Consider the following 18,860-nt stretch of genomic DNA (forward strand, 5'->3'; position numbering starts at 1 on the left):
CTCAGTTGGGCTCCTCTGAGAAGCCCAACTGGGCCCCCCTTGGGACAGGGCTTGGGGAGGACACCATGGCCTTCGGGGCTTTGGGAGTGGGGGCACCTCACCATGGCTACAGGGCCCAGAGAGGCTTGGGTGCTCCTGGGGGCACCCAGGGAGGCTCCTGCCTGGCTCCCCTGCAGGCTGCCACGGGTTACCTGGCATCAGTTCTGGTTGCATGTGGTCAGGAGAAATGCAATGAATGTGTTTTGCTCCTTCCACACCATGAAATCATTTCCCCTGCTGGTTCTGCTGGCTGAGGCTGTGAGACCCCCTCAGAGAACTCTGTGACAGTAACCCCAGGCCACCCTTGTACCTCCTGGCTCTACTGCCAGCTGGGCCCAGTGGCAGAGCCTCAAGCCCTGAAGGGAAGTTTCTTCTCAGCAGAGAGCCCACAAGAAGAATCAGGCCTGGGGGGGGTGGGGTTCAGAGCCCTGGATGGCACAGAATAACCCTCTGAGTAGAGGGCAGCTATAAACATCTCAACACTTACAAAATAACCCAGCACCCATGCTCCACCCCCCTTTAAAGTCTGCAAGCTGGGTGCAGACCCCACAGGACTTCCAAGGACTCCCAAGAAGAGTTCTGGGGCTGGCAAACCAGCCTCCTGGAAGGGAGCTGAATTCTTCAGCCCTTTGGGTTTTAATTAGTGCCCCTCCGCCTGGGGCAGGGGGTGTTGAACAGGAAACAGTGCAGGGTAGGGGGTGAGGGAATCCCTCATTAGAAAACCTCCTGCAGCTTCACTCTTACACCCAAAATGTTTGGGCTTGTTTTCTGGAAATCTGGTTGGGAATGAAAAAGGAAATACTTGAGGCAGAAGGAAGGCACATCCAAGGCCAGCTGGGAAGGGGACCCCTGCTCTTCTAGAGGAAGAAAGACCTCTCCCCAACTTGGCAGGATGATAGACTCCCTCCCCAGCCTAGGAAGTGCCTGTATACACACACACACACACACACACACACACACACACACACACAAGAGAAGAAGGAAGCCTCCCACTCCCCCACCCCCCCAACCACAAGGGCACACTTGGGCAGTGCCCAGGGGATTCCAGGAAGTAAACAAGTCTGGGGTGTTTTACGCACGCGCTCTGGAGCTGAGCTGGGTCGCCACACTCCCTTCACTGGTGATGGAAGGCAGGCTCTGGGCAGGGGCTTCCAGATGTGAAATGCTAACAGGCTTTAATGGCTCAAACTGAACAGGAAATATTTTTCCAAAGCCAAAAGAGTGTAATCTTTTCAGTACAATGTAAAATGCTTTTATGAAAAAGGCACACAGTTGAAATGATAATTCATTGCAGACTGTAAAGAAAATGAAATCCCTAAACAAGCCCCAAATTTAAGAATTCACTTTAAGCATCTGTTTGCTGTAGTCACTGGAACAACAACAAAGTGGTACCTCTTAAAGCATACTTCTAGGGAAAATATTTCAATCATTCAGGATCTATGCACCAAAGCCCTAGTTCCTAGGGCGGCACGCATGGTGTCCACTGAGCCCCTGCCTGTCACCCACTACCTATCAGCCACAGCCAGTGGGTCAGCCACTACTGCTTAGTCCAATAAAGCCTAATACTCTAGGGGCTTCACAGCACTTTTTGGTCTTCCCTATATAAACAGCAAAGCCAATTAATGAAGAACTTGAGAGAGGTCAATGCTCTGCACTTAACCATTTAATTCAGTATCACTTGCAGAATATTCTCTCCAAATACTACCTCACCACAAAGATGTGTAAAGTTCTTTCATTTTAGCAAATTGAGTTTTTTCTCATATGGCACTATTATTGTAAAAAAACATTAATAAATATATTTTAGGGACACCTGAGTGGCTCAGTGGTTGAGCATCTGCCTTTGGATCAGTTTCAGGTCGTGATCCCAAGGTCCTAGGATCAAGTCCTGCATCAGGCTCCCAGTGGGGAGCCTCTTCCTCTCCTCTCTCTGCTCTCTCTCTCTCTCTCTCTCTCTCCCTGAGCCTCTCATGAATAAATAAATGAAATCTTTAAAATATATCTTTTTTTCTTTAACTTTAACTAGCCCTGCTTTTGAGAATTCTGACCTCATGAAAACCTCTATCTATCCATCAGTTAACTGGCATTATGTCACTGGAAAAGCTGACTGTAATCACTTGATTCTTTGGGAGTCATGCGGGTTGTCATTCTTGAGTTAGAGTTAAAAACAACTCTTGCTCATAATACATGAAAAAAAAACTTCAAGCACTCAAGATTATAAGCTAATATTCTACTTTTATTTTTCAAGGATGGTTAAGAGTGGATATTCCTAATACAGGAAAAAATATTTTTTGTTTTTTGCTTTTCTTTATTTATCACACCAGTGGTCTGCTTTTTCCTCACGAATCAATTTTCTTCTGAAAGGAACATAAAAGAAAGAATCCATATCATAGAGGAAAACGGCCAGAGGGGATTACGTGACTAATTCTGGACTTAGCATGAAACATGGAGACTAGTTTGTAACCAGAGAGAGGAGAGCACCAAGGAGATACCAAGGCAGGGAGAAGTCTCTGGGGAGAGCTGAACCCTGGTGTTCTGCATACCCAAGGCTGTGAGGGCAAGACCAAAAGGGAGAAGATTCCCCAATGCCACCTCAGTTGCTCAGAATATGAGACCAGGAATCCATCAGGTTCCCCAATTTCAAGTGAAGCATGTGTTTGACTGCACAGTGCAGTCCTGGAGCTGTGTGTACTCAAGCTTTATGCTTTCAAACTCCAAATTTGCAAATGCAAACTTCATCTGGGGCCTCTAAAGCTTTCACCACAGGAAGCCTTAAAACTGAGAACTACTTTTAACTTAAAGGATGATTATGTTTAACTTAAAAAAAAAAAAAAAAAGAGGGCTGTTGCATTAACAGGTATCCCCGCCTTCCAATAATGCACATGACACTGCTTCACTTTTATGAAAGAACTACCTGTTTTCTACTAACCAAAGAAATCCAAAAAGGCCTTTTGCTTTGATGATAAAAGGCGAAAAGCAAAAACAGTGTTCAGCATAGGTTCCAGAGCGACCCCATGTAGACATACTGCACACCTGAGCAGTGAAAGTGGTTCTAACAAGCTCCTGCCCCAGGAAATACATCGAGCACCAAGCTCCCAGAACTCTGGAAAATGTCTGTGAGCATCTGCCTTTTATCACCATTTATTTTATGTATCCCTTAGCAAGATGGATGCCAAGGTATCAGAGAAGTCTAAGACACATTAGTTGTATATCTAGGCACGCTCAAAAACTTTTCCATATAAGTTCATGGTAACTAATTCTTCTCTTTATACCGTTCTAGCTTACAATAGGTTTCATGGGAACACTCTACTTCCAGAGAGTGGGGGAAACTCGTAGTGGGAAATATCCACAGTTGCATAAAACACGGCCTGGCATTTACTTACTATCAAAGAATCCAAGTCTGTGCAGCCAGCACTATGACTCTCTCCTGCCACTCCAGTATTTTCCTAAGCACATCCTGTGGTAAACTAACTCCATAAAATAAGCTGTAAATCGGGTTTCCAGGGCCAGCAGGCTTTAAAAAGAAGATCTGTAGTGGCACTTAGGAGTGACTAGGGGGTCTCAGTCATTTAAAGTATCTGACTCTTGATTTAAGCTTAGGTCATCATCTCAGGGTCATAAGATCAAACCCCACATCCAGCTCTACACTCAACAGGGAGTCTGCTTGAGATTCCCTCTCTTTCCTTTTCCTCTGCCCCACCCTACTGCTCTCTCTCTCTTTCTCAAATGAATAAAATAAGTAAAATCTTAAAAAGACAAACAAACAAACAAAACAGGGCAGCCCCGGTGGCTCAGTGGTTTAGCACCGCCTTCAGCCTGGGGCATGATCCTGGGGACCCGGACGAGTCCCATGTTGGGCTCCCTGCATGGAGCCTGCTTCTCCCTCTGCCTGTGTCTCTGCCTCTCTCTCTCTCTCTCTCTCTCTCCCTCTGTCTCTCATGAATAAATCAATAAAATAAAAAAAAATAAAAATAAAAAACAGGTCTGCTGTGGCACTCAAAACTCACTGCTGGGAGTTCCACATGCCTGTCTGCAGTAGAACATTTAGAACTCCTCAAGCAGTGGAATTTGCTTAATCCGGCATTTATTTCCCAAATTGATGTAACCAGGGACCCCTTTGTCCCAGAACACCAACCAACAGATGACAAGCACACCTTAAAGAGAAGCATTTTCAAGTACCGTCAGGGCAGGAGCAAGCATCATTCTCAGACAGGCAGCAAAGGTACAAACGCTCACAGCCCAAAGGCCCCACCCAGCAAGGGGGCCACTGTGTTAGCAGAGCAACCGTCTCCAGAAAGGAGTAGAAAACAGAAGGTGAAGCGAACACACACTTGGATATTTTTGTTGGTTTTGAAGAGCATCTGATTGCCAAAATATTCTTAGCAAAGAATTGTACAAAAAAAAAAAGTTGGAAGACAGAAACGTGGAATATGTTAGAATTTTTTCGAGCAGATGAGCAAACTTGCAGGGAATGGAGGCACGCTGGGGAAAAGGTCTGCAGGTGGTGGCGGGAAGGTTTCATCCCCAGTAATTGACAGGGAGCCTGTCGCTCTGTTATCACATATTTAGTATTGGCCCACTTGCAGCTTGTCATTGCCTTGGCTGAGAATAAACCACTTGTCCCAAATCTAAGGTGGTAAAATATGCAGATGACTTTGTGTGCCTCCCACACAAAGGTTTATGTAATCCTAATTGCCTCTAATATGAAGGTCTCATAATCCAAGCGTTGGTGCATCTTACGTTTAGGCAAATGATACAAAGATAAAACTATTTTCCTCCCTGAATCATTCCAAAGGACATGAAGTGGGAATGAAACATACTGTTCCTTTTGCATACAACGAGGTGTCACATCGGGGGACAAATGTGAAGCCTTGTTTGGGGCAGGTGGAATTAAACAGATTCTCACATACATACTTCCTTATGAACAGTAACAAAGAGGGGTCCCCACTCTGACAACCTCAGGAGCCTCAGGCTTTCCTCACCCCGACCCCGAGCCGCTCCATGCCATGTGGTCATCACCATGGTACCATATTTTTCTAACCTTTACTGAGAAGGACAAGGCTTTGGCACACGCTCAGAACACAGAAAGCCTGACTCTGTGTATCCTGAATGTAATTGACCAAGAACTTGTAAAAATACTGAGCCCCAGTGTCAGTAACACCACCATTAACACATGGTGGCCTTGGAGCTGATGGGAAAACGCTGTGGAGAGCCACTGTCCAGAGCGGAACCAAAGCCCTAAACCACACAGGATGCAGTGAAGAGGAAGAAAAATAATTCTTCTTCAATGTGTAATGGTTTTACCCAGTATTTACAGAATAACATTTCTCAGAACTTAACCCAAAATTGTGGCTGTTAATGGACTTCACAAACTTTCATCCAGAAATCACAGCCCTATATGTTCATCTAATACACTGCAAACAATAATACCTCTGAAGAGGAGGGAAAAAATTGGCTTCTATTTGGCATGCCCAGCCCTGTGCCAAGCAAGAAAGGAAGATGAAAACAGACCAGTCCTCAGTCTCCACAACCCAGTTCTAGATTAAGTTGTGCACACCACAGGGTACTTCGACTCATCACCCAGACCACAATGCATGGAGAATGAATGGATGGAAAAGAATGGGTTTATAAAGCTAAAAAATTATTTACTTAGGAAGATGACAGTTATTCCTGAGTGACTAGAAATGTGTCGAGGTAGCTACATTTCTATAAGGACGGGACCTTTTGGTGTAAAACTAAAAAGTAGATGAAGTAGTACATGCCAAATGTGAATATTTGCATCAAAGTTAGTATTAGCTCAGTTTTAAACTGAAAAAATTAGGGACGCCGGGATGGCTTAGTGGCTGAACACCTGCTTTCGGACCAGGGCATGATCCCAGAGTCCCAGGATCAAGTCCCGCATCAAGCTCCCTGCATGGAGCCTGCTTCTCCCTCTGCCTGTGGCTCTGCCTCTCTCTCTCTGTGTCTCTCACAAATAAATAAAATCTTTTTTAAAAAAGTGATGTACTGCCTTCTATGGATAAAGTTTCTAAAGTACTAGCAGAGTGGGGCACCTGGCTGGCTCAGTTGAAAGAGCATGCAACTCTTGATCTTGGGGTCATGAGTTTGATCCCCACACTGGGAATAGAGATTACTTAAAACAATAAAAAATGAATTTAAAAAAAGTATTAGCTGGGAGAATAAGTATTATCTTAATGATAAGTTCTCACATTAAAACACACCCTTTTATTTTTTTATTTATTTTTTTAAAGATTTTATTTATTTATTCATAGAGATGCAGAGAGAGAGAGGCAGAGACACAGGCAGAGGGAGAAGCAGGCTCCATGCAGAGAGCCTGATGTGGGACTCGATCCCGGGTCTCCAGGATCATGCCCTGGGCTGCAGGCAGCACAAAACCGCTGCGCCACTGGGGCTGCCCAAAAATACACCCTTTTACACCTTACATTCACAGAGTATTTTCCAGTTACAAGGGCTTTCACACAAGTCCTTGTTTATTTGAAACTTAACATCAACCCTTTGAAGTCAATAAAGCACACAAGCACTAACCGTATTTTTCAGAAGTTCAAAAACAGAAAGTCAGTAGTAGAGCTGGACTCAAACTCAGATCTTAAGATTTCCAGCACAGCCTCTACCAGTGCACCTGCTTACTCCTGTATACCATGCCAAGAGCCACACATTCATCTACCAGCACCAAAGGGGAGCAAGTACTCAGCATAGCACCGCATGAAATACCTTTTTAAGACTGAATAATATTACATTATAGTGTATGTCTGTATGTGTGTGTGTGTGTGTAAAAATGCCATTTTGTTTATCCATCCACCCGTTGTTGGACACTTGGGCTGCTTTCACCTTTGAGCTATTCCAAAGAATACTGGAATGAACATGGATTTAACATATTTCTTTCAGTTCCTGCTTTCCCTTCTTTTGGATGTATATACCCAAAACTAGAATTGCTAGATCATAAGGTAATTCTATGTTTAATTTTTTAACTTTTTTAAGATTTTACTTATTTATTCATAGAAGACACAGAGAGAGAGAGAGAGAGAGAGCAGAGACATAGGCAGAGGGAGAAGCAGGCTCCATGAAGAGAACCTGATGTGGGACTCAATCCCAGGACTCCAGGATCACTTCCTGAGCCAAAGGCAGATGCTCAACCACTGAGCCATCCAGGCGTCCCTATGTTTAATTTTTTTAGAGAACAACTGTACTGTTTTCCACAATGGCTGCACCATTTTACATTCCCACCAAAAGGGCCTAGATTTCCCCACATTCTTACCAATACTCATTCTTTTCTGACTGTTGTGGGTGTTTTTGTTTTGTTTTGTTTGATAATAGCCATTCTAATGGGTGTGAAGTGGTATTTCTTTTTTTTTTTTTTTAAGATTTTATTTATTTATTTGACAGAGAGCGAGTGAGCGCGAGAGCATGAGCAGGGGGAAGGGGCAGAGGAAGAAACGGACTCCCTGACTCGAGACTTGATCCCAGGACTCTGAGCCGGACTCTTAATCAACTGAGCCACCCAAGCCCTCCCATTATGGTTTAAATTTGCCTTTCCCTAATGATGAATGACATTAAGCATCTTTTCATGTGCTTGCTGGCCATCTGTATGTCTTCTCTGGAGAAAGATCTATTCAAGTCTTTTGAAAATTATAGTTGTAATTTTTAAAGTGTACTTCAAAAACCCTGTGAGAAGTAGAAAGACAGGAATTCACAAAGGGTTAAATCGCCAGGCTGCTGTGGCTTAAGCAGGCTACCTGCAGAGGAGCATTCATACGACCTGCATCACAGGACAATGATGCCCACCTCTGCCCACTGTCCAGCTGAGCCACACTCCAAACAAAGATAGCAATAGCTGGGAGGTGGCCAAAGTCAGGAGGACAGAATAATTGTGCACTGTCATCTGGAAAGCCACTTTAATGTTTGGAGGGGAATAAAAAACTTTCTACCAACTTTTAAAAATAATAATATAGTAATGCCCTGCAGCCTCTATGACACCTGCTCCCAGCATCCCTACCCAAGGGTGATATCAGCTTAGACCAAAGTCTTCCTAGTACCCCAGGGTCCTAAGAAGAGTTCTAATCAGACCCAGGCCATATTCAATACCAACCCCACAGCAAAGTTCTACAGATTTTTCTGTTCTACAGCTAGGTTAAAATGTGGAACAAGAAACATCATAGCCATCATTTAAGGGTTCCAGGCAATATACTGGCGAAAAAGCAGAAACTCTCTCTGCACTTATAGAACTTACAGACTGGTCAGAGAGACACAAAAGCAGTTAGATACCCCCATGGTACAGCAGAGAAGGAAGGGGGAGACAAGAGACATGATGACCAGGGAAGTTGGATCTAAGGAGGTAACCTAGAAGCACAGGACTGAAGAATAAAATGTTGGCCCTGTGCAGACCAGGGGCAAGGGCCCCCCCAGACTGAAGGAACAGCTCGTGTGGGAAAAAGAAAGGAGCTCAGGGATTCCAAGAGCTAAAGATCAGCCAGTGTGCCTGCAGTACAGCTGGCCAAGGGAAGAAGGGCAGGAATCACAGGAAGCAGGCAGGCAGAGGCCAAAGTGACAGGACCCTGGCCTTCATCCTGACTTCAGGTCTCAAGGAAAATGCAATAGGAGGCTGCTGAAAGGTCCCAACAGGGCATGACAGCTGGAGTGTCTGTTTACTGCTTCTTCCAGAATACAAAGTGATGGGAAACCAAACCAGAGGCGATGCAGGTTAAGGCAGCCAATGAAAATGGCTTGGATCAGTGATGGCAGAGGAGACGACAAGGAAGAGATGGCAGGCATAAGCCAGATGTGCAGTGGCTATGGCAAAACTGCTACTTGGATGTGTGGGGTAAAGGGCCAAGGTGGCTTTCGGTTTTAACCCTTCCCCTCCACATAAGTCTGTGAAATTCTACTAGGAACTTCCAACTTGTAATAGATTTATTTTATTATTTTTAAAAGATTTTTAATTTATTTATTCATGGCAGACACAGAGAGAGGGGCAGAGATACCGGCAGAGGGAGAAAAAGGATCCCTGTGGGGAGCCCAATCGGAACTCGATCCCAGGACCCCGGGACCACACCCTGAGCCAAAGGCAGATGCTCAACCACTGAGCCATCCAGGCGTCCCAGGATATTGCATTTTAACTTAGAATTGTCTCAGCTGCATTTGGCCTGTGAGGACCAGATAGGACTGAGTGCGGAAGAGAAAGGATGGGAGGCAACCATCCCCTCTGGGTAGCCAAAGAATAACAGCGCAGAGTCTGCCACATGCCCAGAGATGGCCAGAAAGGAAAGTCAGTAGAGATTGCCACTGGACTTGGATGAATGAATCTCCAGTGGTTTTGTCCCAAGAATAGCGCCACGCCCTCAAGGGCTGTCTACAGCGCCCCCCTCAGCTCCAGGGAGGTCCCAGCCCCCATCTGGGAGCCCAGACAGATTAGGCTTCTGGGTACCACTCTCGGGGGCCTATGGAGGCCCCAGGTCTTCTCGGCAGCCAGGAGCCAAGGCTTAACCAGACCATCAACATGGTTCACAACAGCGAGGTCAAGGGCGTTTGGGAGAGCTGCTCAGGCTAGAAGGGCTGCAGTTCGTGTTCCTGATGCCCGCTGGGCTGCTGTGGGGGTCAGAGTCAGGAGCGGGGTACTTTAGTTTCATAGTCCTGGCAAGAGAGCCATTTTACAAAATGAATTGCTCTCTGAGTATCAATTTGCCTCCAGACTTTCTGAGTCTGCTCAACTGGAATTTTATCTCCACAACAGAATAGTTGAGTCTTATTTAGTTTGTGCTGATCCTGTTGTGACTGTTTATTTCATCATATGTTCAGAGATTTTTGAAATCAAGTCTGAATGACCCCAAAGCTGGTGTTCTTCCCTCAGGTTCAAACTTCATGGCTTGTGTGGCTCAATATTGGAGAGATCTCACAGGGCAGCATCCTTTTGTGGTCGCTTCATCTGTCTTTTCAGACTGGCTCAGCTTGTAATACCTTAAGGAAAATACTTAATATTTTAGAATAACATCCATCTTATTCTTTCTGTTTGCAGGTTCATCAGGGTCAGTACAAACTAAATCATACCCACAAAGACTATAGATATTGAAATTATCCAGCCCAGAGGATAAGGATAGTCAATATGTCTAAAGAAATTTAAATAGAAAAGTTAAAGAGCTAAAATTATTGTTTGACCAATAAGATTCTAAGGGAAAATAAAGTAGAATTTCTAAAAATTAATGTCTTAAATAGCTGATGAACTGGAAAATATATCTAAAGAAATTACCCAGAATAATAAGGTCCCAGTAACAATCTTCACTGAAGTTCTAGAAGGAGAAAATAGGATGAAGAAGAGTAAAGATTTGAAGAAATGATTGAAATTTTTCCATAATGGATGAAAGATACCTGTCTTCAGATATTAGAATCCCAACCAATCCCCAAAGCAGGAAAAAAAGGAAAAAAAAAAAAAAAACCCTTAAGACACACTGTGGTCAGCTGCAAAAAAACACAAAAATACGACTATAAAAGCAGCCAGAAGACAAAGACAGATCCTCCAAAGGAATGCTACATAGACAGACAGCAGCCTTCTCCACTGCAACTATGGCAGCCAGACAACAATGGAAGAAACATTTTTAAAAGACAAGAGGGCAGCCTGGGGTGGCTCAGTGGTTTAGCGCCGCCTTCAGTCCAGGGCATGATCCCAGGGACCCGGAATCAAGTCCCATTTCAGTCTCCCTGCATGGAGCCTACTTCTCCCTCTGCCTGTGTCTCTGCCTCACACACTCTCTCTCTCTCTCTCTCATTCATAAATAAATAAAATCTTTTAAAAAAATAATAAAGGATAGAAGGAAAATAACTTCTATCCTCCACCGAGCAAAGTTAACTTCCAAGAACATGGGCAAATAAAGAAATGTTTAGAAAAACAAAGCCTGAGGGAGCTTGCTATCAGAAAATCCTCACTCGGGATCCCTGGGTGGCGCAGCGGTTTAGCGCCTGCCTTTGACCCAGGATCGAATCCCACGTCGGGCTCCCGGTGCATAGAACCTGCTTCTCCATCTGCCTGTGTCTCTGCCTCTCTCTCTCTCTCTCTCTCTCTCTGTCTCTCTGTGACTATCGTAAATTAAAAAAAAAAAAAAAAAAAACCAAAAACAACATTTACTGATAAAAAAGAAAATCCCCACTCAAGTTATTTCTAAAGGAAATTATTATTATTATAAATTATTATTATTATGAATTATTATCATTATTATTTCTAAAGGAAAAAGGAAAATAACTTCTAGAAGAAGTTAATTAAGAAGGAATGAGGACAGGGCGCCTGGTGGCTCAGAGGTTGAGCATCTGCCTTTGGCTCAGGTCGTGATCTCAGGGTCCTGGGATCGAGTCCCATATTGGGCTCCCCATAGGGAGCTCCTTCTCCCTCTCCCTGTGTCTCTGCCTCTCTCTCTGTGTGTCTCTCGTGAATAAATACATAAAATCTTTTTTAAAAGGAGAAGAAGGAGGAGGAGGAGGAGAAATAAGAGGAGGAGGAATGAGAACAGGAGAGGCTGGGTGGCTCAGTTGGTTAAGCGTCTCCCTCTGGCTCAGGTCATGATTTCGGGGTCCTGGGATCTAGCCCCATGTTTACCTCCCTGCTCAGTGGGGAGCCTGCTTTTCTCTTCCTCTGCCCCTCCCCCCCCACTTGTGTGTGTGTGCTCTCTCTCTCTCAAATAAATAAGAGCTATTTAAAAAAAAGGATTGGGAACAAAAATAATAATAATAAACACGCAGATAAAAATCCAAGCCAGTAAAAAAAAAAAAAAAAAAAAAATCCAAGCCAGTGCTGACCATATGAAACAAAATGTCTAGCTGGAGGAAATTAAAAATCATAATAGAACAAAGGTGCTACATAACAATAGGACATAAACTGGGAAGGGGAAAATTGGAAGGGAAGCACTATAAGGCCTTTAGATGATTCTAGAGAAGGTTTAAATTTCATTCATTTCAGAATTATAGTTAACATGCATATTAAAATTACTAAATTCGCCCCCAAAAGAATAGAAACAGGGGTATCATATTTCAAAATGGGAAAGAGAAAAAAATAGAGTTAGGGCAAGTGTTGGGGGGAAGATCTCAATATAAAAGTAATGAAACAAGATGATTTGCTGATATCCATGTTTAGTTGTTATGATTAAAAACAGATATTCATCAAGTAACTAGACTCTGCTTTAGCAGAAAGACATATTCTGTTTCATTACCCCCAAATATTTCTCAAATATTTTGTTCCTTTGCCCCAAATATTTCTTAATATTTTAATGTTTCTATTCATGTAGTATGAAAAAACACAAAGCAATACCTTTCTTTCTACATACCTTAAAAAATTCATGATTGAACATATTTCGTTTTTGAATTCATTTCATTTCTCATTAGTATGAAAAAACAAAACGCAATACTTTTCCTTCTATATAGTTTTAAAACCTTTTTCCAAGATTTTTTAAAGGTTTTTGTTTTGTTTTGTTTTGTTTATCCATTTGAAAGAGACAGAGACAAAGAGAGCACAAGCAGGAGGAGAGGCAAAGGGAGAAGCAGACTCCCAGCTGAGCTGGGAACCCAATTAGAGGCTCGATCCCAGGACCTAGAGATCATGACCTGAGCCAAAGGCAGATGCTTAACCATCTGAGCCACCCAGGTGCCACCCAAGATGTCCTAAGAGCCCAAATGTAAGCAATACACCTGCCTTACGGAAATCACTTGTTGGAAGACAGGTCAAAATGAACAGTGAATAACTCACCGTTTGGGCATTTTACTCCTCTACCTGCATACACACAGTCTGCAAAAATAATCCACAAAGTAGCAATCTAAGAGAAGAGATTTGGACAAGGGCAGCACTGCCAGAGGAAGCTTCATGCAATGGGGAAGTCTCCACAATATCAACTTCTCAAGCTCTTACCACTGAATGAAATATTCAGAGACTCCGATTAGGGTTTGTTTCAGCAAAATGCAACGAAGAAACGAACACAGCTTTCTCTCTCTCTTAATTGGATTCAAGAGTAGTGGTTAGCAACTTGGTTTCCAAGAAAAACACATTTATCTTAATTTCTGCAAGTCAAGGAAACCAAGCAGTCTAGAAGAGCTTTTGGGCCTCGGGAGCCCCAAGCACACGCAGCGATGGGAGCTCCCCCTCAGCCCTCCCCTGAACCCCCCAGCCCTCACCTCAGCTGGGTCCCAGTGGTCCTGTGGCTGCCCTACTTTGAAAGAGCAAATAAGCACATGGAAAGGTTTCTATGCCTGGACAGACAATAGGGCCTGGGTTAAGCAGGAAATAAGGCAGCCCAGGCATGGGGAATGCAAAGGGTTTGATGTGATAGAGCTCCCCATGGGCCAGAGTGAGGTGGGGATGATGGCATGCCTGGACATCAACAGACAGTGGCCTTTAGATTTACACACTCTGTGTGCACCACTCTCACCCACCCCTCCCCACCCAAGCTGGCTGATCATAGGCCTTGGAAAAGAAACCCCACGAGAGGATGGGTGCATTAAAGGCATGAAATTTCCAAACCACAGCTGTTACATCCTAATGAGCCTTATTCAAAGGCCCCAGTCCTCAGATGCCACTGATAGTTTTAACTGCCACCGCCAGCCCCCTGCAATCCAGTAACCGGACTTTAAAAGCCACATGACACTGGAGGCATCTAACCAACAAATGTGCTTAAATTTTACCCTGAATTTTCTTTCCATACCACATGACACAGCAGAAAACAGAGTCATTGTCTACAATCCTCTGTTTGGCATTTCCCAAGGCTGAGCTGCAAATAAGAATGTCAGCAGAGGAGCCAGGAGCCAACCACCATCAGGGACCCAGCTAAGGCCAGGCAGCTGGTCAGCAGAAGCAGGCTACGGTTTCAAAGGTCAGAAAGACAACACCTCTGTGCCCACTAGCCTCCCACCACCCACCCCAAGTCCTGGCCACTCGATCATTCACTCCATCCTGCCAAGACACGGCCAGAGGAGGTCAGGACACCAGCCATATCTGGTCTGGCCTCATGCAGTGAGATCCCGACTGAATCAGCTCCCACTGTTTAGAAATGGAGGTGAGTGAGAACCACCTATAGCATGGATATCATATGGCGAGGAAACAGAACCAATGGTGGTGGCGCAGTGGTGGGTCACAGGAAAGGACCTGCTCAGGACCCGGGTCTCCCAGGACACGCAGGATCCCGGAAAGATATTCCAAGGGATGCATTGACCAGAGCGCTGTCCGTGGGCACTCTGCCCCAGGGAAGGCAGGCCAGCCTGTACCACCCCATAGCCTGATACTCCCAACCTGCAGAAAATTCCCCAGTAATCCTACAACCACACAACCACCAAAGGCTTTCACCAGCTCCTCGAGGGAAATGATTTTTCCATTCAAAGTTCATGTAGCTCGTGCTATGTGCCAGGTAAGAGCAGGGCACCAGAGAAGAAAGATCAATTAAGGTCCTGCCCTCAGAGAGATTAGGGTCTGGAGGGGTAGGAAGTAACTGACAAACCATGGCCAAGTGCATTTTGCAACCACCCCATCCTTTCCCTTGCTTCCTGATGAAGGGATGGGGACTTGCCAAGGGCCATGAAAGCACTTAGTGACAGCGACATGAGTCCGAGTGGCCACCCTAGCCCCCCTCCACTGCCCCCAAAAAAGCCCTGCTTCCAGAAACTCAGACTTGCCACAGCCACATACCTCTATGAGGACCCTTCTATATCTTGAACTAGAGAAGACCAAAATGGCTATTATAGATTTGATTTTTTTTTTTTTATTTTATGTTCATATGAAGAAATAGGCCTCTTAGGGACTGGTTTTGTGGATTATTTCCTTCCTGAGCCTGCACTCTTTTTGGGGGAAGAGGGGGCTCCACATCAAACATCACCATCATGACAGGTTTCTTTCTCTGGGGAGTGAGATACCACCACCACCCCCATGTGAATCTCAGCCCTGCCACTTCCTAGCATGTGACCTTAGGCACACTACTTCTCCCTTGCCCTGACCCCCTTCTGAGCAGCCGGAGGTCTGTAACTACCTCAGCCTCTCTCAACACCAGACTCTGCCAGGGGCTCCTTTGTTTTCTGGTCTCTCCTCCTTTGAGTCCCAGTGTTTCATAATCTCAGACATTCACCCTCTTTGAGCCTTCAGGCTATGCCCTCAGCTCCTTTCCTCCTCCCATCTCCCTAGGTTGCACTCTCACCAGGCCTCTGGGATTCCCCAACGGAGCTCAGGGCTGGCACTGGCCTTTCTAGATTCCTCCCACACTCCAGAGTTAGTGTTTCTGACTAACTCTTCAGTATCCCCAACAAGAGTCATGTTCCTGAACAATCTAGAATCACCATCTAGATGGCTTCATGTTTTTCCCCTCCGAAAGTTGGTTCCTTCACTGGCATCACCACTGTACCTATTCCCCCGACCCAAGCTTCAGAGTCAACCCATCCTTTAGAGTCTTCCTTGCTTGCCAGCTTCCCTATGTAGCTATAAAGCTCTGTTTTATTAACGGTGCAAACTGTCCAACACCTAACTTCTCTTAACTGGAACACTAAACTGACTTTCTAAACGGAGATCATCAAATAGGCAATTCTCACAAACGCTTCAATTTGGGGTGTTAAACAGAAGGGATGGATGGGGGTGAAAGAAATGGCTCTCTCAGAAGGGCCCCTAAGTTTTAGGCTGGGCCCAGCAATCGACTGTGATGAGCACAGGGTCTCTTATAACCCTTCCGAGGTACATCAGTCCTTATCTTATACATGAGAGAAACTCAAGGTGAAGGATGAGAGTACAGAACTAGACCACGTCTCACTTTCCTTTTCCTCTCCAGGATGCTCTAAGCTAAAATGACAGCAGCAGATGGTCTGCTGGAACCTAAGAAGGTCTCCAGCATCAGACAAATTAAAAACACATACAACACATACAAACTCAGCGAGAGAGAGGGAGGGAGGGAGGGAGGAGAAAGAATGTACGTGTGTGTGTGTGTGTGTGTGTGGCCCTGGGACATGTTTTGAATTACTGGGGGTAGCTCCAGAGCCCCACCGGATAGTATCCACCAAATGGACACCTCAATATTGAGGAGGCTCATCTAGATATAGAATACAACTCCCATCAGGATGCCACATGCCTTTTCCCTACATTTAGGGCTCAAGGGGGGACCGGGACAGAGCCTTATCAGAAAGCCTAATTCTTAAGTTTAATGCTTCCTTGCTAAAGGAAAAAGGATTCCGACATAGACATGATTTGTTCAAGCCCTTTTTGGTAAAGAGCTATCAAAGCTCAGGCAATGGTTCAGCTATGCGAAACGCCAATCCATTAGAATCTAGCACATGTGGAAATGATTAATGTGTAACTGCTGTTTGTCCTCTGGTCCATCAGCAACCATGAAAGCCACAGCAAATGCTGAAAGAAATACAGGAAAATCTTAAAGTGTTTAAGCCAACTACACTTTTCCAGAAGATGAAATTACCATTACTTTTCCCATTAAGTGTACAAAGACTGGGTAAAACAGGCACAGCGCGAAGGGAAGAAGTCTCTGACTCGGTACCACTCTGAGGAGGAGAGGAAGCGAGGAGGTATGGATTGAGCAACTGTGTGCCCACTCACTGAGTGTTGAAAATAAAGGAGATAGTTTTGTACAATAAGTCCCTAATTGGGCAAAATCTTTTCCATCTTGCAGATGTGTTAGATGAGGTCAGAAGAGCAAGTCACTTTTGTTTCTTGACCCAGTTCTCAAGCAACTTGCAGCCGACTCCTTACCCAAAACCATGGGGACCAACTTTCCAGAAACGATCACAGGGGAATAAAATCAAAAAGCCAAACAGCATCGTCTCCCCCTTAAAAGTGGGGAGAAACAAACCATTTCTCAGTCTCTAGACCAATGAACACTTTTTCAACAAGGAATGGAAAATTCATACAATTGGCTAGTGGCCACCTTCTCTCCTCAACTCACTGGAAATCGGGGGAAGCAAATCAAAGTCACAGCTTTTAAATGCAGGCCATTAAAAAACAGTCTTTGCCGCTGTCGGCTACCAATAAAAGGCAGAAGAGCCTCCCTAAGATTGATTTTTTTCCTTACAGACATGGTGTGGCTGGAGAAAGCGTCCAGTCTGGGGTTTGACTGCACTGGGGGCAGGGCTGGTCATCCGTGGCCACGCGCCTGGTGGCCGGCCTGGACGTGGAGGGGACGAGAGGTCGCGGGGTACCGGCCAACCGGCCTCTCCAGCCACCGGTCCCGGGGGGCGGGGGGGGGGGTTGCAGGGCAAAGGGCATTTTCTCGGCGTCCAACACCCCGACGCCAGCTCCCAAGCACTGCTTTGCGGATCCGTTCAACCTGCCTTCGGAGTCCGAAGCGGCGCCGTTTCGCCTCGTTCTCCGGACAGAAGGCAGGCAGGGCCCCTCCGTGGGCTCGCGGGAGGGAGGGGGCTCGGATGGGGAGGGGGAGGGGTGGGGGGCGCCCTCAGATCCAGAGTCCCCGCTGGCCTGGCGCCCGCGTGCCCGTCGCGCAAGGTGCCCGGGGACCACACGGGCCGTCCCCTAGGGGGGCGCCCGCTGGGACCCCGGCTCCGAAGCTGCTTTCTCCCCCACCGTGCGGTGCCCATGTCACAGACGAGGCCACCGAGGCCAGCGAAGGCAGGGGGCTCGCCCAGCCCGGGTCACGGGTCGGACGCCGGGGGGCCCTGGAGATGCGCTGGGGGGCGGGGGCCTTGGCCGCGAGCCCTCGGGGGCCGGCGCGCAGCGCCCTGCGCCCCGCACCCGCCCGCCCAGCGCGGGCCCCGCGGCGACAGGTGCGCGGCGAGTGGCGCCCTGGCGCCGACTCCAGGGAAAGTTTCCCGGCCGCGGCGCGCTGTTTACGGTCGCGTTTTGCAGCGCGGGGCCCCGAGCTCCCGGCCAGCCCGGCCATTGAAACCCGACACGCGGGGAGGGGCCACCGGGGCTGGGGCGAGGGAGGCGAGCGGACCCCGGGCCCCGCCGGCCGCGGCTCCCCTTACCTGCGGCTGCGCGAGCGGCCTCGGCCTCCATGCTCCGCTCCCGGGGCTCGCGGCCTTCCCGCGGGGCTGCCGCGTTTCCCCGCCCCCGCGTGCCCCCCCCCCCGCCCGCTGCCGCGGATCCCGGCTACCACCCCGGAGCCGCCCCGCCCCCTCCGCCTGCGGCCTTCGCCGCCTGCCATCGACCTCGACGCCCCGCTGAGCAAAGCCAGCCCCACCCCTCCGAGGAGGTAATTCTTCGGAAGAGAAAACTATTTGCAGCGCACCCCATGGCCGAGGCCCCTCTCCCGAGCCCCTTCTCATTTCCTTCCTTCTTCATTTCCATTTCTACGGACGAGAATCATTTGCATTATTCCTTTTGGAAAATTTACACAGTTTAAAAATAACTCAAAGGCCATGAATGGCTCGCATAAGGCAGGAGGACATCCAATAACCTTTCTGCCCATGTCAAATTTTTTCTGATGACTATAATGTGCCCATTTTGGCTGATAACTAATACTTTCATTTATTAAATGTTCAGGCTCGTGCTCACCTGAAATGGCTTAGTTCCATGACAGCCAGCTGTTTCCCTAGTGTTTCTTCTTCTTGGCCTGTTTCAAGGTGGTTTTTAGAGGAGAGGTGTGGAGCAGGGGTGGTTTGAAAATGCCAATGGCCTTGGAAACCCAAAGGTTTGTGGTTAGTCAACTAGCTAGCCTGCTATCTTTGGTTGCAACTCTGAAATTCATCCTTGTGGAAAACCACCGGATCTGCATCTTCAGTCCTTCTAGACCTGAGGGTCTGGAACTCACCTGCCTGCCTATCATCCCTCTACCCCAGCAACCAGCTGCTCTGGGAAGCCTCCCAACTGCACCTCCACTTTCGGAGCAAGGGACTTG

At 46.7% G+C, this 18,860-nt stretch overlaps 1 protein-coding gene across 3 annotated transcripts in view; it reads right to left on the minus strand.

Moving 5' to 3' along the window:
• LOC129510333 (protein FAM169B-like) overlaps window positions 1-18,054 on the minus strand; it is an 88,619-nt gene extending 70,565 nt beyond the window's left edge. For 2 of the 3 annotated variants that reach the window (XR_008664571.1, XM_055326427.1), the window contains exon 1: window positions 17,989-18,054. Coding sequence is in view for 2 of the 3 variants with exons in the window: in XM_055326427.1 (XP_055182402.1) it covers window positions 17,989-18,019 (31 nt within the window). In the remaining variant the exon portion in view is untranslated. The remainder of the gene's footprint in view (window positions 1-17,988) is intronic. The other variant, XM_055326428.1, reaches the window with a different exon arrangement.
• Window positions 18,055-18,860: the final 806 nt, after the last annotated feature.

Source organism: Nyctereutes procyonoides, unplaced genomic scaffold (assembly GCF_905146905.1).
Source record: "Nyctereutes procyonoides isolate TBG_1078 unplaced genomic scaffold, NYPRO_anot_genome, whole genome shotgun sequence".
Lineage (NCBI taxonomy): Eukaryota > Metazoa > Chordata > Mammalia > Carnivora > Canidae > Nyctereutes > Nyctereutes procyonoides.